Genomic DNA, 27,950 nt, shown 5'->3' on the forward strand with positions numbered 1-27,950 from the left:
CTGTCTTTAACAATAAGGACATATGCTTTGAGAACCATTGAGCCAATGCCCCTAATTTGGGCATAGTTTGAAACATCCTGGCCAATATCCCTAGTTTAGGGAATTTGGAAAACAAGCGAATCCCCTAGTTTAAAATTGGTGAAGAAACCGATCATATTTTTACATCAGCAATTGATGTTTTGCACAATTGGCTGCTGGAAATGGGTTGGGGGTAATTATAAAATATTTCGGAGTACTATAAATGCATACTCCTTATTTTCACATTATTATGAATCTTACTAATTAAATTTATGACAGGACCTACCATTTATGTGAGAAGAAAAAGTAAGCATTTATGATATTATACAATAATTTCCAGTGGGTTTGGGTATGAATCTTTTTTCCGTGCATGCAATTATGTTTATAAATAGCTGATGCAAAGGGATGGTGAGAGCACCAAAAGCAAACTCAAAATTGAAATACTGATTGCTTTAGCGGTGCATCTTGATCTTTACTTATAATTGTTTGTATCATTGGCCATGACTTTTATCATGGGTGGAAGGTCCCTGAAACTTCTCTGTGCAATTTTTACGCTTTTTCTGCACTTGAAACCAACTCTTGGAGTCATTTCAGGGGTTGGAGACGGTAATATGTGGTGCATAGAGAGGGAGAGACAAGCACTCCTTGAGTTCAAAAAAGGTCTTATTGATGACAACAATAGGCTCTCTTCATGGGGGACTGAATATGCAAAGAAAAATTGCTGCAACTGGGAAGGAGTTCTGTGCAGCAACCAAACAGGCCATATAATCAAACTTGACCTTCAGGCTGAGGATAAGCCAACTTTGCGAGGTAAGATCAGTCCTTCACTAATTGAGTTGCATCATTTGAGTTATTTGGACCTGAGTTACAATGATTTTAATCAAAGCCAATTCCCAAAGTTTATCACTTTACTCAGTAACTTAAAGTACCTAAATCTCACTGACGCTAATCTCAGTGGCCAAATTCCATCTCAGCTTGGTAACCTTTCCCGTTTGCAATCTCTTGACCTCGGTGGGAATTATTTGAAAATTGCTGAAAATCTTGACTGGCTTTCTCCTCTTGTTTCAATAGAACACCTCAGCCTAAGATTTCTTAATCTCAGTGTAGCCAATAATTGGCTGAAAGTTGTTGCTGGTCTACCAAAGCTATCAGAGTTGTCGTTGATTGATTGTGATCTTCCTTTTATCACTCCCTCTTCTCTTTTGCATATTAATTCCTCTAAATCTCTTACCTACCTTTATCTCTCCGGCAACCCTCACATGACTTCCTCGATATTCCCCTGGTTGTTCAACTCTAGTACCAAGCTTGCTCATGTTGATCTCTCTTCTAATCAATTAAATGGCTCAATTCCGAATGCTTTTAGCAACATGAATTCTCTTCAGGTCCTCTTCCTCGATGATAATCAACTTGAAGGCGGCATTCCAAAATCGTTTGAGGATATATGTACTTTAAGAACTTTGGGTTTGGAAGAGAACTATCTAAATGGACAGGTTCTTGAGTTCTTCAAAAACTTGAAGGGATGCCTAAAAGATTCATTAGAGAACTTATATTTAGATAGCAATCAAATTGAGGGGTCAGTGCCTAATTTTGCAATATTTCCATCATTAACATGGTTAACTCTTGCTAACAATAAATTAAAGTGGAATTTGGCCAAAAGTATTGAAAGCCTACATAAGCTAGAGGTTTTGATTGTCCGATCCAATATGTTGGAAGGCTTCATTTCTGAAGCCCTACTATCAAATTTCCCCAAATTGCGGTATTTAGACTTAAGTCATAATCCTTTAACTTTTAATTTCAGCTTTGATTGGGTTCCCCCTTTCCAATTGCGCTATCTATATGTGAGATCTTGCAAGTTGGGTCCTGATTTCCCAAATTGGATAAAAACTCAAAGAAACCTTTGGTTCCTCGATATCTCCAGTACTGAAATTTCAAATACCATCCCCACTTCATTCTGGGACATTCCTAGTGAGTTACGCTATTTAAATTTGTCTCATAACCAAATCAAGGGAAGGTTGCCAAATATATCCACTAAAGTTTCAAACCTTCACACAATAGATTTCAGTTCAAACAGATTTGAAGGCCCATTACCAGTGTTTCCTCCGAATTTGACCTCAATAAATCTCTCCAACAATATGTTTTCAAGGTTAAATTCCTTTGTATGCTCAATTTCTGATGGTAATTTAAGAGTCCTTGACCTCTCAAGCAACTATCTATCTGAAGAGATCCCTGATTGTTTCATGCATTGGCAAAAACTAGAAGTTCTGAATTTGGCTCACAATAAGTTGTCTGGGAAAATTCCACACTCTATGGGTTCTTTAACACAACTTATAGCATTAGACTTAAGCTATAATAGCTTGTCTGGAGAATTGCCTTGGTCCTTGCAAAATTGCACCATGTTAAGAATTTTGTGCTTGGAAAATAATAAATTATCTGGGAAGATACCAACTTGGATAGGGGGAAAAATGTCCTCATTGATCATTCTTAGCCTCAGATCCAATGAATTTCATGGAAGTATGCAATTTCAAATTTGTTTGCTTGTCCATATTAGACATTTAGACTTGTCTCAAAATAATATTTCTGGAACCATTCCCCATTGCCTCAATAATTTGACTGCCATGGCACACAAAGTTTCAAATTTTATGATGAGCGACAACTTCTTCATTTGGAATGGCACTGAATATACAACTTTTGGTGGAACGTATGCTTCTGGGAGTAACAACATCATTGACGGTGTCAATAGTCTCAATATAACTGTTGGTTGGAAAGGGAATGTGTATGAGTACAGAAAGAATTTTGGAGAAATGAGGAGCATTGATCTTGCAAACAACAAATTGACTGGAAATTTTCCAGAAGAGATATCCAGCCTCATAGAATTGAAAACATTAAATTTATCAGGAAACATGTTGACTGGAATGATTCCACAAAACATTGGTCAGTTGGAACAATTGGAATCTCTAGACTTGTCAAGAAATCGGTTTTCAGGTCCATTACCTGCTAGCATGGCTGCTTTACATTACTTGAGCTTCCTAAACTTGTCCCACAATGAATTTTCAGGAAGAATTCCGACAGGCACTCAACTCCAGTCCTTTGATTCTGACAGATTCATTGGTAATCTTGGACTTTGTGGACCTCCACTTATAGAAAAGTGCCCAGAAGATGTAACATCCAACACTAATCGCAGTGAAAACTATCAAGAAGATGGAGATGAATTCTGGAAATGTCTTTATATTGGTACAGGGCTTGGATTCATTGTTGGTTTTTGGGGAGTCAGTGGCTCTTTGATGTTAAACCGTTCCTGGAGACATTCATATTTCCTATTGATGACCAATCTAAAGGATTGGTTCTATGTGACAATAGTAGTGCATACTACAAGATTGCAGAAGATGTTTCACAGCTAGAGGCTATCACAGTAGTTTCTCTAAAGGTTTGGGAATTTTTGTTGGATTGGTTATAATGTTTCTAACTATTTCTTATGGATTGATTTTAATTTTGCAAACTAATGGCTATTTGTTTAACCTTGTAGCCTTGGAGGAGATTTGGGGCTTTTGATATTACGTGCTTTTATTCTGCTTACGGATTGATGCTGTGCAGCTGTGGTGCAAGTTTTGGACATCACATGATTTTAGACTTCCAAATTCCAATATCAATGTGCGCGTGCTTTTATGTATTCATATATGCAGAATTACGTGTGTACTTGGCAAAAGCTGATATGCCATCAATAAATTATTTGTTCCATATTGTATCAATGATTTGGTTTCATTTGATTAGGCTAGTTGGGGTTCAAAATACATTGAACAGTATTTCTACGAATTTCTATTTATTTATTTATTTTCCTGTATTAGTGTGTAAGAGGACACGTAAAACAATTTCTACATCAAATGCATAATAGACTTCATGACATAATTGTTTATGAGAAATGACTATTACACACACAATTGCATACACACATTTTGCATTAAAATTATCAAGGTTGTGTGGAATAAGGTGTGTATAATAAATACCATTCATTTTTTTATTTAGCTAATTAGGAATAGAACTACGGGTAGTTCAAGGGTGCCATAACCACTAAGATTTTAATTTATTTTTTTTAAAAGTTTTATATATATATATACATACATATATATATATATATATATATATGGCATTTTAAATTTTGAAAAAAAAAAAAATTTATACTTAACCTCAAATTCAAAATTGTCCCAAAAATTCAAGTAGGTTCAACTCTTTATATTTCCAGTACCAAAAAAAAAAAAAAAAAAAAAAACTCTTTATATTTCCAGCTTGGAGTAGGTGTCACTACGCCTCAAGTAAACCAAATTTAACACTTAAAAGAGGAAATCACTAGTTAATTCTAAACACAAGTATCAACATTGCAGATGATCTCATTCCTCGTCCAAGCATTTGTGGAAGTGTGAAACCCCAAAAACAATGAAGATTTTTTTTTTTTTTTTTTTTTCTTTTCTGGCTAAATAGAAACATTAAGCCCATCACGCGGCAGCATAATTTTTTAAAATTTATTTTAATGAATGAGCAATTTTATTCACCAAACAGAATGATAACACAGACAATACAAACAAGCAGCAGAGCTGCAAACCTACATCAAACCAAAAATCCCAATAGCTATCAAATTCAATAAAACGAATGTTCAAGACCCTATTTTAAATAGAATATAATTCATTATATTTCTTCACAAAATCAGTGTATATCTCATATCCTTCATGATAGCGTGGACAATTTCAGCATCAGGTTGAATTTTTCTCCTCATTGTGTTGGAGATAAAAATATTTTTTATCTAAAATATATTCCTTTGATAGTAGATATAATTTGATAGTTGTATATTTTGAAAACATAAAATATGCCTACAAATAAATTAAATATACCTAAAGATATTAGTTAATTAACAGTCACATATCCCCACTATGTTGTGTTATAATTTTTCAAGAATTATCATGTTACAGTGTTCATATTAGTGTCTATGTCCATACTTCTTAACTTCCCATTATGAACTTTAGAATTGTAATTTGGATAATACGATAGATTACAGCAACTCAAAACTCAACCAGCTATTCTATTACTACTTTTAAAATTGTTCTTCACAAACAGCTGACAAACAAAGCAGAAGTTTCCATTTTGATCCCAAATGTGTGTTTTCCACTCTCTAACAATATGTTTTCCTATAGCGCTTTAAAAATTCCAGACCTCTCATCATACCAACTATTTCGAGAACTTCATGGTTGTTGGATGCTTATTGAATTTTCAGTTATTCTTTATTTGGCCAATAATAAAGAATAACTAAATGGTTCAATTTTTTATTTGGCCAGAAATACCTAGCTCAATGGGTACCCTGGTTCAATTTCAAGCTTTGCATCTATCCAAAATCATTTTTCAACCGAAATGTCTCGTGAGGGCATTGTAGCTGAGTCAAAACAATGGGCATAAAAATGATCGTGGGTGGAAGGTCCATTAACTTCTCTTTGCTTTTTTAATTGTTTGACTGCACTTGAAACCAGTTCTTGCATTCAATTCAAATGGTTATGGCCCTCATTAAGTTCACACTCTCATAAGCAACGGAAAAACACTCCCAAAAGAATAATGTAAGATTAATACCAACATATATATTATCATTTGAATAAGAAGTCTAGATAGGATAAGGCAAAACTTAGTTACTATTTCTTAGGCATTCTACCTTAACTTTATCAACGTGATTGTGATGCTTTAACTAATAATTGGCATGAGTGAATTCAATTAAGAAACCTAATACACAAATCCTAAAGAGCAGTGTACCATCACATTAGGACCTTTCTACCCTGCTTCAATTGCCCTTGGACTATCAAATTCTTAGTGTAAGAAATTCATCCAGCACTGCTAGAGTGCGGGGACCCACAAAAAGAAAAAACAAACACACAAACACAAACCAATTGATTAGAAAACTAAATTAATTATTCGAGAGTAAAGTTCTGTGGCTATTGTTGCATTTGTTTCAATGGAAATTTTCATTTCAAAGAATGTTTTTGATTTTTTAAAGGCTTTTTTTTTTTTTTTTTTTTTGGGGGGGGGGGCCAACGGTTAGAGATTTTTCAATAATATCTTTTGCAAAAACTGAATATTTGGCAAAAACAATACCCTTTTTAAATCATAAAACATTTTCTGAAACTTTTAAAACATCTTCTGAAACTTTTACAACATCTTCTGAAATGTCATAAGCTCCATATAACAAAAGACTCCACAATGGTAACTCCCCTCACTCTCACTCCATAGAACGACTGTTTATCGTTCTTGTCTTCTTGACTAACCCTTAAATTTTTTTTTTTCCCCAAATGACTCTTTTGCTCAAACTTGTTGCTTTTCGACTGATTTTCTTGATGTAGAGTCTGAATTTGGGATCAATTTTCCATATGAGATTCCTGAATAACCCAAAAGAAATAAAAAATATTTTCCATTTGGGAAATACGTTTTTATGAAAGAAAAATGTTCATATAATTATTTGAAATTATAAGAATTACTAATTATTTTGCATGCATGTCAAACAATAAAAAAATAATTTTTAGCTCATTTTTCACAATTAAACATAGGAAAATGAGACAATTTTCTAGAAATATATTTTCCAAAAAAACGATCATTTTCCAGAAAAAAATATTTCCATCAAAAGAAACCGAGTTCAAAAGCTTTCTCAATCCGGCCCTATTATTAAAAGCACAATGCAGTACTTCAAACTAAACTTCACGGGGTAATAGGTTGCCTTACAACAACGTCACAAGTTAAGAGCACATTCCTGCGCAAATTATCAAAGGCAGTGACTTTTAAACTCAGTCTCCATCCTCTATAGGGTCTTATCGAGTGGCCATGGTTCTCCTGCCATCACCGCTTCGATCTCCCATATTTTCCGGGGACACCTTGTCATGTTCTTGCAACCACTGGCAGTGACATGCTGCAAAAATAAAAAGGTCAAAAAAAAAGCACCCAAAAAATATATATATATATATATATATATATATATATAGATATGAAGTGAAATGCATGAAGTGATAAATTGCTATCATAGGAATATAAATGGCACAAGAATAATTTTAATATGGGAACATTTATAAATCTGCCTTGCATATGGCTCACTCAAAAGCATACTTGATGAAGAAAGAAAAATGAGCACATGATGAGAAATAAGCCAAAACAGTTTATTGTATAAGTTAAAATATTAACTGGCTTAAGAAAATTTACTGAATTTGCATTTCCAATGTATTAGAGGTTAATTTGGGTAAATCTAATATGCGATTTATGTGGTGAGATTGAAAACATAACATAACCAGTACCATTATGCAGATGCAAATGTCAAAGAAAGCAAATTATTTGATCCAGTTAAAAGAGAGCTTCGGTAAATGGAGTACCACATCACTTTCAATTCGAACCCCACCAAAACATTTAAATCTGCCAATTACTTCTTGATTGAAGAATCTTGAAGTATTTGAACTTTCCATGGCTGGAAGCAACAAAGCATCAATGAAGTAGCATCCAGGCTCTACGGTTATCACCTACATAGAAAGCCCCAATGAAATTGGAATAATGATTATTCTATGATATATTCTGAAGCATATAAGCCAAAGATCCATAAAATTATATGGACATATTACAGATAAAAGCCAAGAACATAAATGAAGTAGTTGGGAAGAGATGGTAGATAACTGTAACATCAAATTTTTTTTTTTTTTTTTTTTTTTTTTTTTTTTTTTTTTTTTTTTTTATAAATAATATCGGATCAATCCTTCCCCACCAAAAGAAAAATTAATCAATAAATCACAGATTTCAGTCAAACGGAACAATTAAACATAAATGAGCTCCCTCCCTCCAAGTAATGTAACATTACCAGACCCTCCAGTGTATTTTCCACGTCTTAGCAATAGAGTTTACAGGTCCCAAGTGAATATCTATCCTCATGGCAAAGCATATACAAAGGTGCTTTAAACAATCAGTGATTATAATACCAATGAACAGCCCTGACAAACATGTTTGGCACATAATGTATATCAGTATATGTAAAATATTTCAGTTCCCTTTGAATAAATTAGCCCTGAGAAGTTAGAAGTTACAACTTCTCAACCAAATAGAAGATAAAGTGATGCTGCTTATCCCAATTTAGGTTTTTAAATTTTAACTAATTATGAATTTGACATATAAAATAAGTCTAAATGAAGCATGATAAAAATAAAATAAAATCAGAAGGAAATCAAACAACTTCACAATTATCATATGCAACACACATGCTTTAGGGTCTTAGATTTCAAAAATAGAATCACCCATTGATAATGCTACTATGGAAGATTGATTTGCTATTACTATGCAAATTTTCCTATTCAAAAATTATTGTATGGGGTCCACCTTTGAAGTTCAATTAAAGTAAAATTTGTGTTGCTTTAAAGGTCTAGGTACAAGTCTTTTAGGGATAAACAATTTTCTATTTGGAATTTTATTTTATTAGTTATGGTCAATTTCATAGTCAGAGGCAAATCTGTAATTTCTGCAACTCCTGTGAATGAAGGATATTTTTGATACCTTAGTTGAGTCTAGAATTTTCTAGGAATCCTAAGTATCTTAGGTTTATTTTCTTTGAATCCTAGTTAGTCTTTATAAGTTGTTTAGTTTACTAGTAACTAGTCAAACTACGAGTCTTAATACTACTAGTTCAAGAAAGAGTTTTAATACATATTTGCGCTCAATGTATTCAAAGGAGATGGAGTTGATTGATAAAATTATTGATTTGAGCATAGAGACATGTTGGCCTTTGCGTTTCTGTTCTCCCTCTCTTCTTCTCTTTTTCTTTTTCCTTAAAACCCAAAATCAAGTCCTTTCTTTTACCTATTTAAGCCCTAAAACCCATATACTTTCTTATACTAAATAGCCATCAAATAACTTATCAAACCACTTTTTGATTCCGGTCATAACTCCATGACCCTTTCTTCAACAACTCTAAATCTTATTTCCACAAATCATCCTAACCCTAACCCCAACCCCACCACAACCATACATAGCCAAATTCCCCCAATTTGTCCTACATCACCCACACATATGATTTAATTATGTTACTGAAAGAGAAAAAAGTAAGAAAGGATAATTCCAATGACTGAGAAAAACCATTACTAACCATTCCCTCTTGGAGCTCTCTAACTGTACGTAAAGACCTCAATCCAGGTTCTTTTCGTCTCTCCAGCCCCTGCAAAAAAATATGCAAATTTTCAAGACAATAGAGGAAAATGTAATACAAAACATATGTGATATGCGCAGCTCTCTAAAAATATAAATTAAAGCAAGAAAAAGAAACTGAGCATAATAAAAATTATTATTCACTAAGACCTTCAAGTAGCCCCCAGGATCATGTGTATCAATACCAAGGAAATGCCCAAGACCATGAGGCATGAAAACGGCACCCAATCGTTCAGCCATCATATCGTCGACATTGCTATAACATAACTAAACATAAATTAGAAGATTTCCTTCTAATAAAGGGAATAAGTTGCAGGTAATTGAGGAAGTAACATTGAAAAAACAGATGTTACCCAACGATGATGCATCCTTTCTTCAATGACTCAAGTATAATTTTCTCTGCTAATCTGCAATTTTGAGGAGGGAGGCAGGGGTTGGGGGGCAGCAGAAGAGAGAATAAAGATGTCATGCCGAAGAGAAGATATAGGAAACTTAAAAAGGATCAGTGGAAGACACAGAAATATTATAACTACATTCTTTCAATTGAATGAATAATCTACTTAACCTTGAAATGCCACAAAATATTTTAGAAAATGCAATTATGAATAGCATGCAAGTAATACATTATGCATGTCTACCAACACTTCTAGAACATGATGTTCAGTTTCCATATGACACATTGAGTAAAAACATCTTTGAGGTTTCTTGAGAACCACATTTGGTTTAGGCTTGAATGCACAAGGATTTCTTTCTCTTTTTTTGCCTTCTAAAATATCTGTAATTCAACATATGGTTGTTCGATGTTCAAACAAATGAAATGAAAACCACTCTATTTCAATGCTTTCATATATGCTCTAATCATGTAGTTCCCCAAAGAGGACACCCTATCCTTCCTCCCATAAAACACATACAAGACATGCATATTACAATTGTTTTAACAGAAAAGTTTAATATCAAGTCTTACAAGTGCATATCCACCCAGTTTACTCCAGGTTTCATTGCAGATATTACAGCATCGTGTGCATCAAGGACAGCCTGCAAAACAAGATAGTCAGAAAAGGAATCACTGAACAACAAAATGCCACAGGCAATACACCCAAATAATATGTGTGCAGTTCTGTTTGGTACCTATTTAGTACAGCAGTGATAGACAGTGGTTAGGTAAATTTTATATATATATATATATATATATATACACATATATATATAAACAGTTGTTTAAGTACATTATATGTATCATTACAATCCACAGATTATTGCAAATGTGCTCACAATTCTCAGACAACTTAAGAGCAGGTTTGCACGTACGAATTCTATCACCTAGCTTCAGACCATTACAAACTCACACACCAGGGAGAAGAAAATTAAGTCTAATTGATCAGGTTGCTACTGCTCTAAGGAGTAAGCACTTACATTGTATATGAGCGACTGATCACTAGTGAACTTCCCATTCACCTGCACAGAAAATTTAACAAAATTATAATTCCTTACAACTTGAGAGTGAAGATAAATCTGCATCAGATATATTTAGATAACCTTGGCGTCACAAATATACTCTTTTACTCCAGAAATTCCCATCAAATCAGAGCTCTGATTTAAAACCCTCAATGTCTAAGACATTATGGGTTTGATTATGGATCATTATGGTTCCTTATAAAATCAGAAGAAGTGAAAGACTAGAAATATGTATGATGATGGTAGTGATAATGATTATTATAAAATGACCTATAGTTAATCATCATAACTTCATAAGTATTCTAAGAGCAAAGGATGAAGGTTGCAATGATAATGATGATGATCTAATCAATCTACGAATGCCATTAAAGAAGGACCTATATGTAAAGCAGAAAAGAGAAACCAGATAAAATTGGGTAAGACTTAAGTGAGGAGCTACCGAAAGCTTATTAACTGCCTAAATCAAAAAGTCAAGGCCCAAAGGTAAAAATTGTATCAAATATGTTATTTTACTAGCAAAATGGCCAAACTCACAGGAAATGAACAAGTTATGTCAGAACCATAAAAATGGTATTCAGCTCCCATATCAAGCAATGCCATATCTCCATCTTCCAAAGCCTGCACAAAGGAGATTATAAGGTTTTGAAAACTTCATAAGATACTTCTGAAGTCAAGGAGATTCAATCAGAAAAATTGAATAATGAAACTGCAAAGTATAACTAACTCTGTCATTGTGCAATTAAGCCTAGTTTAAGTATTAAGACCATACAAAGGTTCTCTTATTTAAAAATAAACATAAAAATAATAAAAAGACAATACAAAAGGCTCTACAATGCATTAAGTCTAAAAGAATAACGAATTTACCATACCCTGTCATTTGGAGCTGCTGCATGCCCATAGTGCAGCACAGAACTGTGTTATGAATAATACACCAGTTAGCAAACCTTTCTGTGCTGGATGTAAAATTCTATATCAATACATTTACACTCATAATTTACCTTTCCATTTACAAAAGTTAAAATCTTTTCAATCATGAGTTTGCCAGAAAGTCTACAAAAGTGCATAACTATACATAAATGTCCTAGTTAAAACCAGTCCCAATGTATTGGAAAATTACAGAGCATGTCCATATTTTGAAATTTGAATATAAAACACACATTTACATCTGTTTGTGTTTTACTTTTATTTTGTTTTTTTCTGTGATAAAAAGAAGTTAATTCCGGGATGAGCATGCATCATGGTTTTAGTAATGCATGGGAGAGCACTTGGCACCGCATGCATAGAACAAGAAACCTTGAGAACCTCCAAAGGTCTCACCTATTTTCACCAGTAGCGCAAATACATGTGTAAGAACAGTGCCTACAGCCACCATACATATAGGTGTGGTGAAGAAACACGCTTTCCAACTGATACTCTTTCATTCCCACTCTGGTTTTTCTCATGACCTGGTCAGAATGTAAATAGCAAATAAAAAAATTATATTTATAACTACAAGCAAGCCAGGGATGACTCTACAAGAAAAATGAACAGCATACATGTACTCTACATCCCAAATACCTATTAAAAACAAGAAGATTCTTTTGAATATCAATACACACAAAAATACACTTGCAATACGAATATTTCCCAAAAGCCAAAACACTCAGAGATTCCCCCACCCCTATTTTCTCTTTCTGTCATTTAAGTTACAGTTGTGCCCAATGCCAATACCTTTCATAATAGAAGCAAACTAACTGCACATACATAATGAAGTTGCCAACTAATATTTTATTAATCAGAAATGCCACAGTAATTTAGAATTTCAGACAAGCCTTTTTCTTATATATATAAGCAATACTTTCATTAAAACTCAGACAAGCCTTTTTCTGTCATACATTTTGTTCACAGCCAATCCCAAGCCCGAAATGGGGAGTGGGATCAGTAGGTTGATGGCCAACATAAAATTTAGTCACTTTCTTATGAATGGATAGTAAAAAGGAATACATATGGTCAACCCTAACTAATTTGTTGAGAATACATAACTGACCATAAAATTTTGGGACCAGTGATATGTTTGGAAGGGAGATAGATGGAGGGAAAGGAGAGAAGAGAAGGGGGAAGGTGGCTGGAATATACTAAAAATTTAATACATTCTATTATCTTCCATTCTCCTCTCCTCTACTCTCACCTCATCTCCCTCCATCTAAACATAGGGTAAGGCTTAGTTGTTGTTGCATATGAAAACATTATCTACTAGCTACCTATTTCCCTATTACTTTGCATACACATGTTACTGATTTGACCCCTTTAGCAACTACGTCAGAGTCATGTATGCAAAATTATACTTAGATCGAATGATATGTGTGCGTAGTCAAATGAAGTAAGTACAGTTTATATAAATGCGTTTAGTGAATAAGACATTTTAATAATGGTTACCTCAACATGAGCTTCAGAGCTTATATCATTGGCAAACTGGATAAGGGCAAGCTCCTTATCCGACTTCAAAACACGGCATTCAGTCAAAATTGGATGCAAGGTTGTCAAATCCTTCTCAAACTTATCCACACCCTACAGAGATTCAGAAAAAGAAAGAAAAGTTAAAACTTATCTGTAATAGTAATTCTAGTCTAAGAATAATAATATGAAGATATACATCAGAACCATGGAAATGCTATCAGTACAGAGATATTTAAAAAATGTAGGGAAACTAGAAAAATCAGATTCTCATTACACTATTCTGAAGGTATAAAGAAGTCATTTGTGATGAGAGAGAAAAATATAAGATATAAGCACCTCAAACTCTGCTGGTTTTGCATAGTTATTGCTGTCGGTGTTAAGCCCATGCAACAGAAACAACAAAGGTTTACCAGATTCTTGGAATTGGTCGTGCAAAACTCCTGTGATCTCATCGGTGTAGTACACCATGCTAACCATGTACCTTTCCTGCAAAAGAATGTACTTAGGCAAAACACAAGCTAAAATATGCAAAAAGGCATACACTTCAAACCATCAATCAATTAATCACCTTAAAATGGGATAAGGCCTTTATTTCTCCCAACCAAACAGCATAATCTGAGGGTAATCGAGGAGCGAACAGGATTGAGTTCCCGGTCGCAATGTCCTTCAGGGCAAAAATGACAGTAAATTAAGCAAAGCATCAATAGACATATAAAAAACCCGTACAATATACATTATTTGTTCAGTTAAGCATGCACACCAAAAAAATTGTTGAAAGCTTTCAAACCATTAAAAAAAATTAAGGAAAATTGTACTTTTCCCCCCTTAACCATCCCCAAGTCGCCATGTCTCCCCCCAACTACAAACTAAGTAATCTTGTCCCTTAATTATTGGTAATAAGCACTTTGCCCGTATCATTTGAAATTCCATCAAATTTAACAGAAAATTTAAATTTCTATTAGACATTTTTTCGGACCAAAATTTTTTTTACATTTCCATTAAATTTAACAAAAATTGTAAATAGGTAAGTGGTGAACATTGCTCTGTTTTAAAGTTTAGGACGACACTGCAAGTGGATCCTAGTTAAGAGGGGAAAAGTGAAATTAACCAAAGATTTTAAGCATTCTATGAAAATTGAAAACAATGATTATTCCATTAATGGTAGTTATGATCCAGTACTTAAACAATAATGATAATGAAGATAACTCTTTAGAAGCCAAATTTTCGAAGCTACGCGTAAACCAGAACCAAGAGATAACGTGTTATAGATGTGATGTACTTACAATAGCTCCAAAGAAGCCAGGTTCTCTGACTCCAAACAAGTAAGCAAAGAAACTCTCCTGCCTATATAGATCAAACTAAACCCTCAATTAGCGAATAAAATGATCATCAACTTGCAAAAAAATCAAATTTATGCCAATAATTCTCTCCGATACCAAATCCTAATAACAACTCAAACAAGTTCGATAAAGTAAACGATTCAATGTATAGGTATACATAAATGTGTGTGTACGAGGGAGAGAGAGAGAGTACCTGAAGAGTTCGATGTGATCAGTATCGTGGCGCGTTTGTTCATCGCCTCCCTGGAAAACCGTTTGGTCGATAAGAAAATTTGAAGGAAAATTGCATTTCAAAATTTCGAAACCTCGTTCATAGTGAGTACCTGAAGGAAGACGAAGCCGTGGAGAGGACGAGAGGAGTGAGAGAGGTCATGGCGGAGAGAACTGAGAAGCTTCTCTCGGTTGGTGACGTGGAGCTCCATTGGAACTCCCGGAGGAGAGAGAGATGACGAAGCCATGGAAAAATGGCTTCACGATGATGGACCAATCAGTTCGATAACTGTCACTGCACTTTTATAATTCGCTCAAACGACGGCGTTTGTTTCTCTCATGGCAATTTTTTTTTTTTTTTTTCCCCTGATAGGATCTCTCGTGGGATTTAATTTTAAATGAAGTGGCATTGTATATATTATTAGATCAAAGAAATAAAATCTAAACCATTTTATAAATTCTCCTCATTTCCAGTGAAGGACGATGATTTAATGTAAAGTGATGGATTTTATTCCTTTATATGATGTGGTCAAATTTAAAAAGAGACATGCAATTACCTTATCAAGTATGCCATTTACGCATTTTAAAAGTGATCATTTTAAACTTTTAGAAGCTAATAAAATCACTAGTGAGATAAAAGGTTAGGGATTATGAAATATTTTTACCTTCTTTTTTTATAGTGCGTTCATTCATTCCATGCACAAGATGGTTTCTGTTTTACAAATAATTATTTATAATCATGCTTCCAATCCTCTAAAATAATGATATGTAAAATTGTGACTACAAAAACCAACTAGTTTTTAAGGTGGTTTTTGCTGCATTAGAAGCTATACATCTTGCTTGCCTAAAGCAGAAAAATAAAACATGATTGAAATGAACAAAAAAAATAAATTCAGACTACCGATAAGAAGAATCTAATGGGTGCCTTGATTCGAACATGACTTTCTGCATTAGAAGTCATGTATTTTGCTTCCAACTTCTTTTATGACATAAGTTCCTTGCAATTTTTTTTTTTTTTTACATAGAACTTGATTTTCACAAAACCAAGTCTTTGTAGTGAGGGAAAATTCACAACCTATCACATGTTAACACGTCACATTATCAAGTCCACAAAATACAACCAATTACAAAACACCACATATTGCTGCTAGGTTTTGCTATCACTATTCAGAAACCAACGGAAATTTGCCAAGTGTCATAAAAAAACCAATCACACATCGGCGCGTGTAAGCGATGATACAAGCAGTCCAGCACGTGAAAGCGATGACACAAGCAATCAGCATGTGTAAGCGATGACATAAGCGGACCAATCAGGCTGTGACATGTGTCACCAATCAGACTTCGCCACATGTTGCTCACCCACCTCCAAACTCCTATAAATAGAAGCCTTCCTAAGACATTTAAGGGGACCAAGATTCAGAAGTGAAAAAGTTCTGCAAGAATCAAGCCTCAAAGCCTTCAAGAGCATCAAGAACTTCAACCCCAAAATCGAAGAACATTCGAAGCAGAATCATCTAGACTATCTGCCTAGATCTTAAAGTTTGCGAGAATCAAGCCTAAAGTGTTTGAAAACATCAACAAATCACAAATCAGTGAAGCTCTACGGATCCAAGTTTCTAAAGTCCCGAAGAACTTACACCACAAACCTTCGAAGATGAAGAACACACGAAGAACGTGAAGAACAAAGGATTTCTAACAAGCTCATAGCCAGAGATTCATTGTAATTCCGTTTTAGCAATCTTCAATCCATCCCTCAACCAAATCAAAGGATATTTTGTGTTCAAGTCAAAATCACATTATCACAAATCCAATCAATAAGTCTTGCAAGGAGATCGAATTAGATGATCATTTTTTTTGTAATTTCAGAGAATTGTACCACACAATCATCAATACAAATTCGCATTTGTGAAACTATTTTACTTGTTGATTTATTTCAAACTAGAAATTTAGTCACTTACAAATTCTGGCACGCCCAGTGGGACCTCTCTGCCTCTCATCTCTTTCTCCTTCAAAAGAAAAGAAATTTAATTTGCTACTAGCCCCAATGGCCTCTAGCAAGAATGTCCGAAAATTAGTGGTTAATGATTCCAATGCTGATGATTATGTCGGCCCAATCACTTGCAGTCGATCCAAAGCTCTTGATCGACTTCAACCCCAACCAACCAAAGAAAGCCAACCTCCTACCATCATCTCTCTGGACTTTCTTGCAAATAGGAAAGCTACCGCTAAAGATTCATCTGCTTCGAAAGATTTGGAGATCAGTTATTCTCCAGACTTCATCAAGGCTTCCCTTTCAAAATACAAATTAATTATCACAAGCGTGTCTTGAACTTGAAATTACACTGGGTCATTAGTTCAACCTACCATTCCCATTCGGTGCCTACCAGTCTTCAACCTACCGTTCCTGTTCGGTGCCTACCGTTCCTATCTACCGTTCTCACCAAAAATTCTCAACTACCATTCTCAACTACCTATCTACCATTCTTCGTCTCTCTACTGTAAATAGGAGGATCTGATTCATTAAGAACTCATCCAAAAAAAAAAAAAAAACACACTGAATCATGAAATGAAGATTTGCTTCTTTCAGATTTTCAAGTCCTCCATTTCACAGCCATTTCTCACTATGGCCTCATCATTCTCAACACCTAGCAACCGATATTGCTTCATAATCGGTTTGAGATCAACCCTGCCATGGTTCGGTCGAAACCCTATTTACAACATCATTGCAGTTTTGAGATCCAAACAAATTTTGTTTCTCCCCTTAATGACCACATTTGTCCATAAAATTACTCATAACAAGGTCTACGTTGATGTTCCATGCTTCCTCGAACTTGGTTGGCTAGGAAATCCAAGTCCAGTAGACACAACTGTTCCTAACCTCAGGGCTCCCGTAGTCTCTCTCCAATTGCTTGGTCTTCCAGCAGAAACAGTGGTTCGGAACAAACAGCAACTTGGCTAGTTTCTAAGACCAAAATCACAAGTTAGCTCCATCTTTCATTTTTCTGTGCTTTTCCAACAAGTGGCAGTAGGTGAAGATGGTAAAAAGTGTTGGGATATCCTACATATTGTCTTCCATCCAACACTTAAAACACCCTCCAAGGCACCAGCTCATCAGAATTCAGCCTTTGGTGCCGGTAAATGGTCACCAAAGCCTTATTCCATGTCTCCACCACTGTGGGACCCAAAGGTCATCGTTACTGGTACCTCAAAACTCACTTTCTGGAATTACTCCAACTTAAAATCAGCTTGAAGAATTTCGGAAGGTACTCTTCTGAAATTACTTCAACTTAACGTCTATCGGCATGGTCCCATCACACATGCACATTCTATGACTTACCGTCGGACCTCATTCAGCATGCAGTCAATCCCATATCCAAATATGTACTTCCCATAAACATCTATACTAGAAGGTCCCCAACATACAGGGCCAGCGCCATGGTGGCATATGTTTCACCCATTCGCTTTGCTTCATCCCCGTCTTCTTCACCACCAACATCAACATCCCCATAATCCATAAGCTTCTGAAATTACCTCAACTTAACCTGAGTGAAACAATTACACATGCACATTCAACCACTTTCCCACATGTCCTCGCCATAATCCAAAGTATGTTCTTCAGAAATTACTTTGCCTGGACTACTTAAAAACACAAGGTTAGCCCCATGACTCTGCATGCTGTACCCAGTCACCATTCTCTCATCTTCCCCATCTTCTACACCCTGTGATCGCCACCAACGATCCAAAATACTCTCCTAAAATTACCTCAACTTAACCTCTGTTGAAATGAGTCAATCTTGCAAGTACATCCAACTTCTTGCAAATAACTTTCCCCCTCACCAACCCACTTCAAATACCATAGAACACTCTTTTGAAATTACTTCAACTTAAACTATGCTGAGAAGGCTCAGTCACGCAAATACATTCAAATACTGGCAAACCCCTTTTTAGTCTCATCAAAGTCTTTCATATGGGTGGGTTTACTCTTCGGAAATTATCTCATCTTGTTGAAAGCTCCACCACCTTCAACTACTTCACTTAAAGAGTCAAGTACAAAAATTCATTTTCGAAACTCATTCCCACACCACACTTCGAGACTGTGTGCGTGAACGAGTCTCGAGAGGGCATTTGTAGAGAGGGAAAATTCCCAACCTATCACAAGCTGACACATCACATTACCAAGTCCACAAAATATAGCCAATTACAAAGCACCACGTATTGCTGCTAGGTTTTGCTATCACTATTCAGAAACCAACGGAAATTTGCCAAGTGTCATACAAAAACCAATCACACATCGGCGCATGTAAGCGATGACACAAGCAGTCCAGCACGTGTAAGTGATGACACAAGCAATCCAACACGTGTAAGCGATGACATAAGCGAACCAATCAGGCTGTGACATGTGTCACCAATTAGACTTCGCCACGTGTTGCTCACCCACCTCCAAACTCCTATAAATAGAAGCCTTCCTAAGACATTTAAGGGGACTAAGATTCAGAAGTGAAAAAGCTCTGCAAGAATCAAGCCTCAAAGCCTTCAAGAGCATCAAGAACTTCAACTCCAAAATCGAAGAACATTCGAAGCAGAATCATCCAAACTATCTGCCCAGATCTTAAAGTTTGCGGGAATCAAGCCTAAAGTGTCCGAAAACATCAACAAATCACAAATCAGTGAAGCTCTACGGATCCAAGCTTCTAAAGCCTCGAAGAACTTCCACCACAAACCTTCGAAGACGAAGAACACACAAAAAACACGAAGAACGTGAAGAACAAAGGATTTCTAACAAGCTCATAACCAGAGATTCATTGTAATTCCGTTTCAGCAATCTTCGATCCATCCCTCAACCAAATCAAATGATATTTTGTGTTCAAGTCAAAATCACATTACCACAAATCCAATCAATAAGTCTTGCAAGGAGATCGAATCAAAGGATCACTCTTTTGTAATTTCAGAGAATTATACCACACAATCATCAATACAAATTCGCATTTGTGAAACTATTTTACTTGTTTGATTTATTTCAAACTAGAAATTTAGTCGCTTACAGTCTTATACAACAACAAAAATTACATAGAACTTGAATTTGTCAAAAGAGAGTTCCATTTACTAAGAACTCGAGTTTTAAATGGGAATAATGTCACATTAGTACGCTACATCTGCAGTAGCGGCTTGGAACTCGAGTTTTGCAAAGTCGAGTTCTAAACAAGACTATTTAATAACATTCAAAAGTGTCTTTTTTGTAAAATAATTTGAAAAAAAAAATGCATTATTTAGAGCATCAACATTGGTGATGCCAAAAAGTTACTTTATCTATTTTACCACCACACTTTATAAAACACTCAATATCAGTGATTTTATTTTAGCATTCAACACATTAAAATAATATAAACAATATAATAAAATAATATATCCACTATAATAAACAACAACCACAACCACCATCACCGCCACCAAAATGAATCCCTAATCCAAAACCAAACAAAACTCAAATCTAAAGAGAGAAGAGAGTGTGAGATGAGTCGAAGATGGGTGACAATGGAGGTAGAGATGGGTCGGCTTGGGTCGGCAATGAGTGGAGGAAGAAAGATGGGTTGGTGTTTGGGCAGGGGAGTTGGGCTAGTGATGAGTGGAGGAAGAAAGAAAAAAAAAATGAAAGGGAGAAGAGAAGGGCGGTGACTTGGGTCGTCGGGCAGGAGAGATAGGTTGATCGGCAGCTAGGCAGGAGAGATGAGTTGACAAGGTGAAGGAAGAGAGAAAAATATCAGGAGAAAGGGTGAGAGAAGTGAAGAGTGATGAGAATAGAGAGAAGGTGTGGTGGGAAAATGAGAAAAGAAAGGAAGAAAAATAATAATAATAATCATTTAATAATTTGAGCTATAGTGGAGGAGCTAATAAAATATTGCTTTTTTGTTTAATATCTGAGTTACAGTGCACATCCATATTTGCATATGTAACATTTGAGCTACATACGCAAAAATGATTATGCACTGTAGCTCAACAACAACAAAATTTAGGGTATATTTGTTAACTGTTTTTTCTCCTTATTTTCTGTTTCTAAAAACAATTTTCTAATATTTAGACTAAAAAACTTGTTTGGCAACCCAAAATGAACAGAAAACAAAAAATATTCTCAAAACTCAATTTGTAAAGGAAACTGAAAACATACAAAAGACTGTTTTCAATTTCTAATTTTCAAAAACTAACGAAAATACGTATTTAATTTAATAAATCTATCTCATTTAATGAGTTAACATTAGAGTTCAAATCCTAATAACAACATATTTTAATATTTTTTTTCCAAAAAATTATCTTTTTAATTTCAACTAACCAAACATGTTTTTGATTTTAAAAATACAAGAAAATTGTTTTTTCTTTATATTCCCAAAAACAAGTTTTTGAAAATAAAAAACAAAAACTATTACCAAACATAATCTTAATTTTTCTTCCACTAATACAGCCCACCAATACTAATGCTCGTAACAACAACAACAACAACAAAATATATAAATATATATATATATATAAATATATATATATATATATATATATATATATATATATAGGATTCAAAAATAGTAACACAAGTTATTGTATGCAATTACCATCTTGCATACATGTGAAAGACACATGCAATGACCATCTAGATTGTTGGGCCTCACCTTTTCCCGTGTGAATTATGGGGAAGTCTAAAGTGGAGGCCTGGCTTTATAGGAGTTCTATAGCATTAGGATTGTTGATGATTGTCTTGTTCCATCTGGGCCTTGGCCCTGAACTCTAGGCTGGCGAGCTGGGCTCAATAGAAAACCCAAAAAAAGGGATTTATGGTTCTAGTTTGGGGCCTTGTCACATGCCTGCAAAATCTATGGTCTAACACTCAGGAAATGAGAACCAATACAAGCTAAAAAAGACAAATAGTGCGTCCTTGCAAAATCTATGGTTTAACACTCAGAAAAGGGATTTACGTTCATCTAGGCATGCTTTTTGCTTCTTAAAAAACCATCCAAAAAAGCGCGTCCCTCATTTAATGATTTTTATTTTTTGGCCAAGCAAAGCGCAGCCTTGGGGTTTTGAGTTTAATGATTTTTATTTTTTGGCCAAGCAAAGCGCAGCCTTGGGGTTTTGAGTTTTGAACTTTAAGCACGCCGATCGAAGCGCATTTTTAACAACATTGATCATACTCTAAGACCAATGAGTCTACTACCCAAGTAACCCCTTGAATCTTTGCCAATATATTTGATTACGAAGATTCTTCATTTTGTGGAAAATGTAATATATTAAAAACAAAACGAAACACAAAAAGAGAGTGAGATAGCAAATATCCGAAGCATCAGCTAGCCTTAAATTGACTAACAGTAAAACTTTGAGGTTCCAACTTCAAAGTGCAAAACAAAGGAAATCCGAGAACTATGTCCTTCTTTTGATCTTTTCCCGATATTGACCTATCAGCTATGGGATGTAAAAAGTTTTCCAAGGAAAGATGAAGTATTTAACTTTTTCTAGTTAGAAGCCTGAAATTTTAAGGACTTAGCTGACTTGTGACTGACCGATTGGCCGGTCTAGCAAGTTGGTGAGAATTGGACATGAGGAGCATCATTTGACAGGCCTGATATGGACTTAAGACCCAGAGGCACAAGGTCAACATTTGTGGAGTTTATCTATCCTGTCCAAACCTTCTATTTTTCTTTTTTATTATCATCAAATAACTTATTTAATATTAAAAATGACAATTATTACTGGTGATCAACTGTGTTCTCTCTTGGCAGCTTCTATTTGGTATGGGACTTAAGACCCAGAGGCACATGGTCAACATTTGTGGAGTTTATCTATCCTGTCCAAACCTTCTATTTTTCTTTTTTATTATCATCCAATAACTTATTTAATATTAAAAATGACAATTATTACTGGTACTGATCAACTGTGTTCTCTCTTGGCAGCTTCTATTTGGTATGGGAAAATGTTACGTCAGTATTTTTCATGTCAATTCAGGATATTATTAGTTTACGATTCAAATGGCTTAAAGGTGTAACTTTGTGGTGTAATTTGAAGTCAAAAAGGAACTTTCGCTACCCTTGACAAGCCAAGCAAAGTAGTTGGTTTTACTTGGACTTAATTGGAAGCATGTTTTAATTAAGTGTCCTTTTGTTTTGTTTTTGTTGTTGTAATAAGTGCCTCTTTGAAAGAGCATAGATGGTGACTCCACTACTCTTGAAAATAGTAGGTTTTCAAAAGTTTGAAAAGACTTGGTTTAAATTTAGTGCATCTAGTACACAGGACAGAGACGGCGCCACGTTAAGGTCAGGGTGGTCCCAAGTTTAGGTTCAGTGCATTTAATGCACTGGACAAGGGCGATGCCACATTAAGGCCAAGGTGGTCCTGGGACCACCTTGACCTAAAATTTATTTGACTCCCTTCAAAAAAAATTTGGGAACACCCTTAGTTTTTTTATGCCAATAAAATTAAATTTTGCTCCATAATTTGTTCTACATTTAATGGATGAATGATTACCTGGTTGTGTACATTGAAAGAAATGTAGCTTGTAACATTGATAATGAAATTATCATACACTTATTTCAAAATATAAAAACTCGTAAACGACAATTGTAAACTTTATGTATTTACGTATCTTTTTATTGTTGTTGTTGTCAATATATGAATTTCTCTTTTTATTAGATTGTATAATTTATGTTTCTTAATAAACACTCTGAGAAAAATTCCTAGAGTTGTCACTGGCATTGGATTCGGTCAGATGATGACATGTGTCTAAAAATAGACACATGTCATCATCTCAACGGGTTCAGTATTATTAGATACTAAACCTAAGCCTAACCCAATCTGAAAAATACTTTATTGAAGAGCGATTGCTTTGGAATTGTACCAAGTTTTAGAGTTGAAGCTTTGCCGTCTAAACATGATCAGTTAGGTCCAATTAAAATAACTTCCTTTTCCCAAATCCTAATAAAGCAACTAACCCAATTCAATTAAGTTTTTTTCTTTTCTTTTTTTTTTTTCTTTTCTTTTTTTTTTTCTTTTTTTTTCTTCTAGCTGCTACCCCCAATGAACTTTTCTCAAAGAATTTTATCATAGCTTAAAGTTTCTCGGCTAGAACTTGCAAATGTTAAAAGTACATGCTATATGGGGGTTGTTTCTTTCACACAGTGAGTCACGTTTTTAACCGACGTTTTTGGTCATAAAACACACAAGATGTAAAACACACTACGCGGAACTATATAGCCTACCTTCTAACACCATAACGTGAATCATTTTCATCGCTTCATAATTATTGGAGTATGGTCTCGAATCTTGATGTACGGCAAGACTTTGCATAGAAAAATAATGTTAAAATCCTGCTCTCTTGTCCTTTTATGGCTGCTATCCAGACAAGCTTCGCAGGTGGAGGAGTGATGCAATTACTTTCCGGTTTCCATTATAGAATTGTGTTATATGAGCTATATTTAACAGAACACGCACTTCTTCACAACCTGTAAGAAATGGTTGATGTAACATATATTACCTGCACATGCACTTATGGCTAATACACAATTTGCACATATGACCAATCACAACTTACACCTCAAAAAACTGTGAAATAGGGTGTCCCTACTCCGTAGTCCTTTTGTCTTTGAGACAAAGTGTGAGGCATGTGTTTGAATTTACGAGGTCTTTGTTTGATTACTGGAAAAACATTTTAATATGCAGTGTTTCATGAGTTCCAATGTAATAAGCTATGCTAGATGATTGGAACGCTGAGCGTGCGTGATATATATGTAGCCTGGTTGGCGAGGAGCTGGATTATACATAATAATTTAAAGATCAATAAGAAAATGAAATAATTCCAAGCATGAGTTCTAGTAGAGAAAGACATTTAGATTGTGAATCATGGTCTGTTTAATTTATATAATACTCATGAATGAGCAACCATATCTCTCTAGGCCTGTGTGGATGTTCTTGGATCACAATTTAGGGAGTGCAAGAAGCTATTTTATTTAAGTATGCCATTATTAATTAATTACTCATAAACTAATTCAATCAATAATGAAAAATATTCACGTTTTTTCCTGAGAGCTAGTTGAGGAGGCACATGGTTGATGTAAAATTAGATAGCTATATCCACAAAAAGGCGATTCTTGGTGCACACGTACAGACAAGTGGCTTAAAAACTCAATGATAATACACAGTTGTCTTTTTTTTTTTTTTTTTTGCTTACAACTCAATGACAATATATATATACACACACGTACATATATACTGTGTTCTTGTGCGTGTATTATTAAACAAGTGCAAGGCAGAAATGAACTACAAATTGTTTTTAAGTGCAAATAAATATAGATTGAGTTTGAATGGCCTTGATATATTGTTCATAGTCAAAGCTTATGTGGACGCCGGTGGATCGTACTTTGTGCTTTACAACTATAGCAACAACATTAAGATATTAGCTAGTAATACAAAAACATATACTATAACAAGAACATTAAGAAATTAATACAAAAACATCTTTTGGGGTACCACATTCAAGGCAAAGTATCGTTTTCTCGATCAACATGCCGGAAGTTTCTAATATAAAGACAAATATTGTCGCGTCTTTGCTAAGACTTTGTGATGAACACGGCAGACTAGTCTGCCTTAAAGGTCATCATGTATATCCAATGGAGTTCTCAAAAACGTGTTTCTACAAACACGCAAAGAATCATCAATATAGATAACTTCAACATGAATATATTCGCATTGAATATAGTATTAAAGAAGCTAAAATAGGGATGGTAGAAAATGGCCCCCAAGAAAGAAAAAAAATAAGGGAAGGTAGAAGAGAACATATATAATTTAAGAAATTTCATTGCAAATCTTATAGCTATTCCAATAGAACCAGAGTCAGTATTAAGATCTGACCTACCCAATATTCTAAAGTGCTTTCTCATTGGCATGATTAGTATATTGTTTTCCGCGTGGCTTCTTGCTATTGGTAATATATCTTCCCAGCAGATATTCATGCCCTTTGCATTCCACACACAAACATGCCAACTTATTATCACCCCAGTTTAGGTTTACGAGATTAATTGAGAACCAAAATATATAGCATAGGAGGCTTAATTTGTCACATAGATAATGCAGCGGAACCTACGAGAAATAGAACACATCTATTTCAAGATACAAAAAACAAAACATGTTTGCTTCCAAAAAATAATCTCAAATTTACGAGGAACTCCTTAAATCCATAGGTTGATAGGTCTGGAATTCACCGGAGAAATAATAAAGAAAAATTCTGAATTCCATTATTCAAATACTGATGGCTTTAGAGACTACAATATATTTAAATACTGAAAAGAAATTTTAGGGCAGTTAGGAAAACGCCCACCAAACCACGAGATTAGGTGGAAGAATGGTAAATTTCACTAAATCTCACGCAATTTTATTGCTGTTGGCAATGATTTCTACTAAAAATTTTGCTATTTTTTTTAATTTCTCAAGCGCTAACTTTTTGGCAATTCCTTTACTGAAGGAAAGTTTATGTTGTTTTTTATGTTGTTTGTTCTATATCAATAGATGACTTGTGCAATGTAATAGCAATGCATATGCCCAGTGCTATCTGGATTTTATTCATTAGCAAGCAAATGCGTACTATGATAGTATCACTATTTGGTGGGAATTCTGCATGCATATATATTAATTCTTAGTGACTTAGTCAATATAGGATGCAAATTAAAACAATAGCACATTCCTTTTTCTTGTAGTCCAAATCAAAAACATGAAGTGACATAGTCTTTGGCACCTTACTTTAAGATGTTGACACAATGAGCTGTTGAGACAATTAAGATAATCCCATCTTATAATGTATGTAATCCCCGTGACTTTGGCTTAAAATAGTAGCTAATGTTGGAAAAGGATACATCAGGGAAGTCCAGTTGCAACTATTGTATAAAGCCTATTGGCCCTGTCATATTCATACGTGTAAGTCCTAACGTATAGGTTGCTTCCATGACATATGCTCCCTCCATACCAGTTGGAATCCACTTGGGAACATCCACATTTTCTCACCATTGTGCTTTCTTTGATAATTTTTTTTTTTTTTTTTTGGTACGATATGTTCATTAGTTTTATCATCAATTTAGCTTCTAAAAAGCCAGTTTTGGCAATTACCACATAGCCACATAATATATATATATACTGTTATCAAATTATTATTTTTTGAGAAAGTTTCAACTTATGGCGTTCGCTCCTGATGATATCTTTTTATCATCAGACTAAGACACCAATTAGTTTTTAGTGTATGCGGGAATTGAACCCCAGATCTCTTATACAACCATCAGAGATTTTACCAGTTAAGTTAACTGGAACCCACAACTATTATCAATTTTTATTATAAAAAAAAATACTATTATTGTACTTCTAATGTCTAATAGTAAGTCTCATTAATTAAATTAATTGTAGGATTTACTATGAAAAAAGGGAGCAATGCTCTCGAAATATTATATAAATTTTTAGTGTCTAAGGGTGCTTCCATGACATACTATATACCTCTTAGTTGTAATCTACTTTGAGTGTATAATTAAACACATTGGCACCAGTGGGCTTTATATGATAATATTATTCTCTTGGTATGACATATCCATTAGCTTGGTCATTAATTTAGCTTTTGATGGTTGAAAAGCCAGTCTTGGCAATTTTCACACTGCCACATATTTTATAATAAAAATAGTTAAAAAAAGAAGAAGAAAATGTTAAACTACTATGAATATTCTTACACACACACACACACACACAAAAAAAAAAAAAAAAAAAAAAAAAAAAAAAAAAAAAAAAAAAAAAAAAACCCTTACAAAATGAAGAGGCACAAAATATAATTGGTGCCACTTCAATATATAAAATTTATTTGGTAAAACTCTAACATCTAGGGTGCTTCCATGCAGGGATGGAGGGAGACTTGGACTTGGCCCCCCCTTTTTTTTAAATTAATATATACATAGTCACCAATTTTAGCAATTCTGTTCTATAAAATGACATTTTGCCCCCTTAATATTATCATTAATTCTTTTAGGAGCACTACTCTAGCCACAAAATTTTCTATAACATTTTTACAAACTATTGTGGGAGTAAACTTTTATTAGTTTGCATCTGGGCCCATCATTTACATTGTATTTTTACTTACTAATAACCACTCACCACATTAATGATTTGTAAAAAAAGTTTGTAATTCTAGCATTTTCCTCCTTTTAAAGACCAGATCTAAAATCTAAAGCAAAATAAACAAGCCTAAAAAAATTATTCAACAACAAAAATTACCAATAGTAAAGTTAAAAAAAATTAAAC

The 27,950-nt window shown here is 34.5% G+C and overlaps 2 protein-coding genes across 2 annotated transcripts; one reads left to right on the forward strand and one right to left on the reverse strand.

Moving 5' to 3' along the window:
- Nucleotides 1–518: 518 nt before the first annotated feature.
- On the forward strand, nucleotides 519–3,828 carry LOC126701424 (receptor-like protein EIX2). The gene is made up of 3 exons (XM_050399517.1): nucleotides 519–2,949; nucleotides 3,073–3,442; nucleotides 3,542–3,828. The coding sequence occupies exons 1-2, from the start codon at nucleotides 519–521 to the stop codon at nucleotides 3,414–3,416; spliced, it is 2,775 nt and encodes a 924-aa protein (XP_050255474.1). The 3' UTR covers nucleotides 3,417–3,442; nucleotides 3,542–3,828.
- A 2,767-nt stretch (nucleotides 3,829–6,595) lies between these two features.
- Nucleotides 6,596–15,007, reverse strand: LOC126714269 (uncharacterized). Its single transcript, XM_050414339.1, has 16 exons — nucleotides 14,765–15,007; nucleotides 14,635–14,684; nucleotides 14,385–14,445; nucleotides 13,670–13,765; nucleotides 13,438–13,587; nucleotides 13,081–13,212; nucleotides 11,983–12,110; nucleotides 11,535–11,577; nucleotides 11,200–11,283; nucleotides 10,624–10,665; nucleotides 10,175–10,245; nucleotides 9,564–9,617; nucleotides 9,361–9,466; nucleotides 9,152–9,220; nucleotides 7,401–7,544; nucleotides 6,596–6,946 (listed from the first exon to the last, which is right to left on the reverse strand). The coding sequence occupies exons 1-16, from the start codon at nucleotides 14,897–14,899 to the stop codon at nucleotides 6,839–6,841; spliced, it is 1,473 nt and encodes a 490-aa protein (XP_050270296.1). The 5' UTR covers nucleotides 14,900–15,007; the 3' UTR covers nucleotides 6,596–6,838.
- Between the last annotated feature and the right edge of the window lie 12,943 nt (nucleotides 15,008–27,950).

This window comes from Quercus robur, chromosome 2 (genome assembly GCF_932294415.1).
Source record: "Quercus robur chromosome 2, dhQueRobu3.1, whole genome shotgun sequence".
Lineage (NCBI taxonomy): Eukaryota > Viridiplantae > Streptophyta > Magnoliopsida > Fagales > Fagaceae > Quercus > Quercus robur.

What these genes read in the sequence shown, in the direction of transcription:
- LOC126701424 (XM_050399517.1), top strand. Translation starts at nt 519, where the DNA reads ATGACTTTTATCATGGGTGGAAGGTCCCTGAAACTTCTCTGTGCAATT. An exon ending in AATGATTCCACAAAACATTG is followed by an intron (nt 2,950 to 3,072) that starts GTCAGTTGGAAC and finishes ATGAATTTTCAG; the next exon opens with GAAGAATTCCGACAGGCACT.
- LOC126714269 (XM_050414339.1), bottom strand. Translation starts at nt 14,899, where the DNA reads ATGGCTTCGTCATCTCTCTCTCCTCCGGGAGTTCCAATGGAGCTCCAC. An exon ending in TGCGCTACTGGTGAAAATAG is followed by an intron (nt 11,578 to 11,982) that starts GTGAGACCTTTG and finishes TTCATAACACAG; the next exon opens with TTCTGTGCTGCACTATGGGC. An exon ending in AAAGGATGCATCATCGTTGG is followed by an intron (nt 9,467 to 9,563) that starts GTAACATCTGTT and finishes GTTATGTTATAG; the next exon opens with CAATGTCGACGATATGATGG.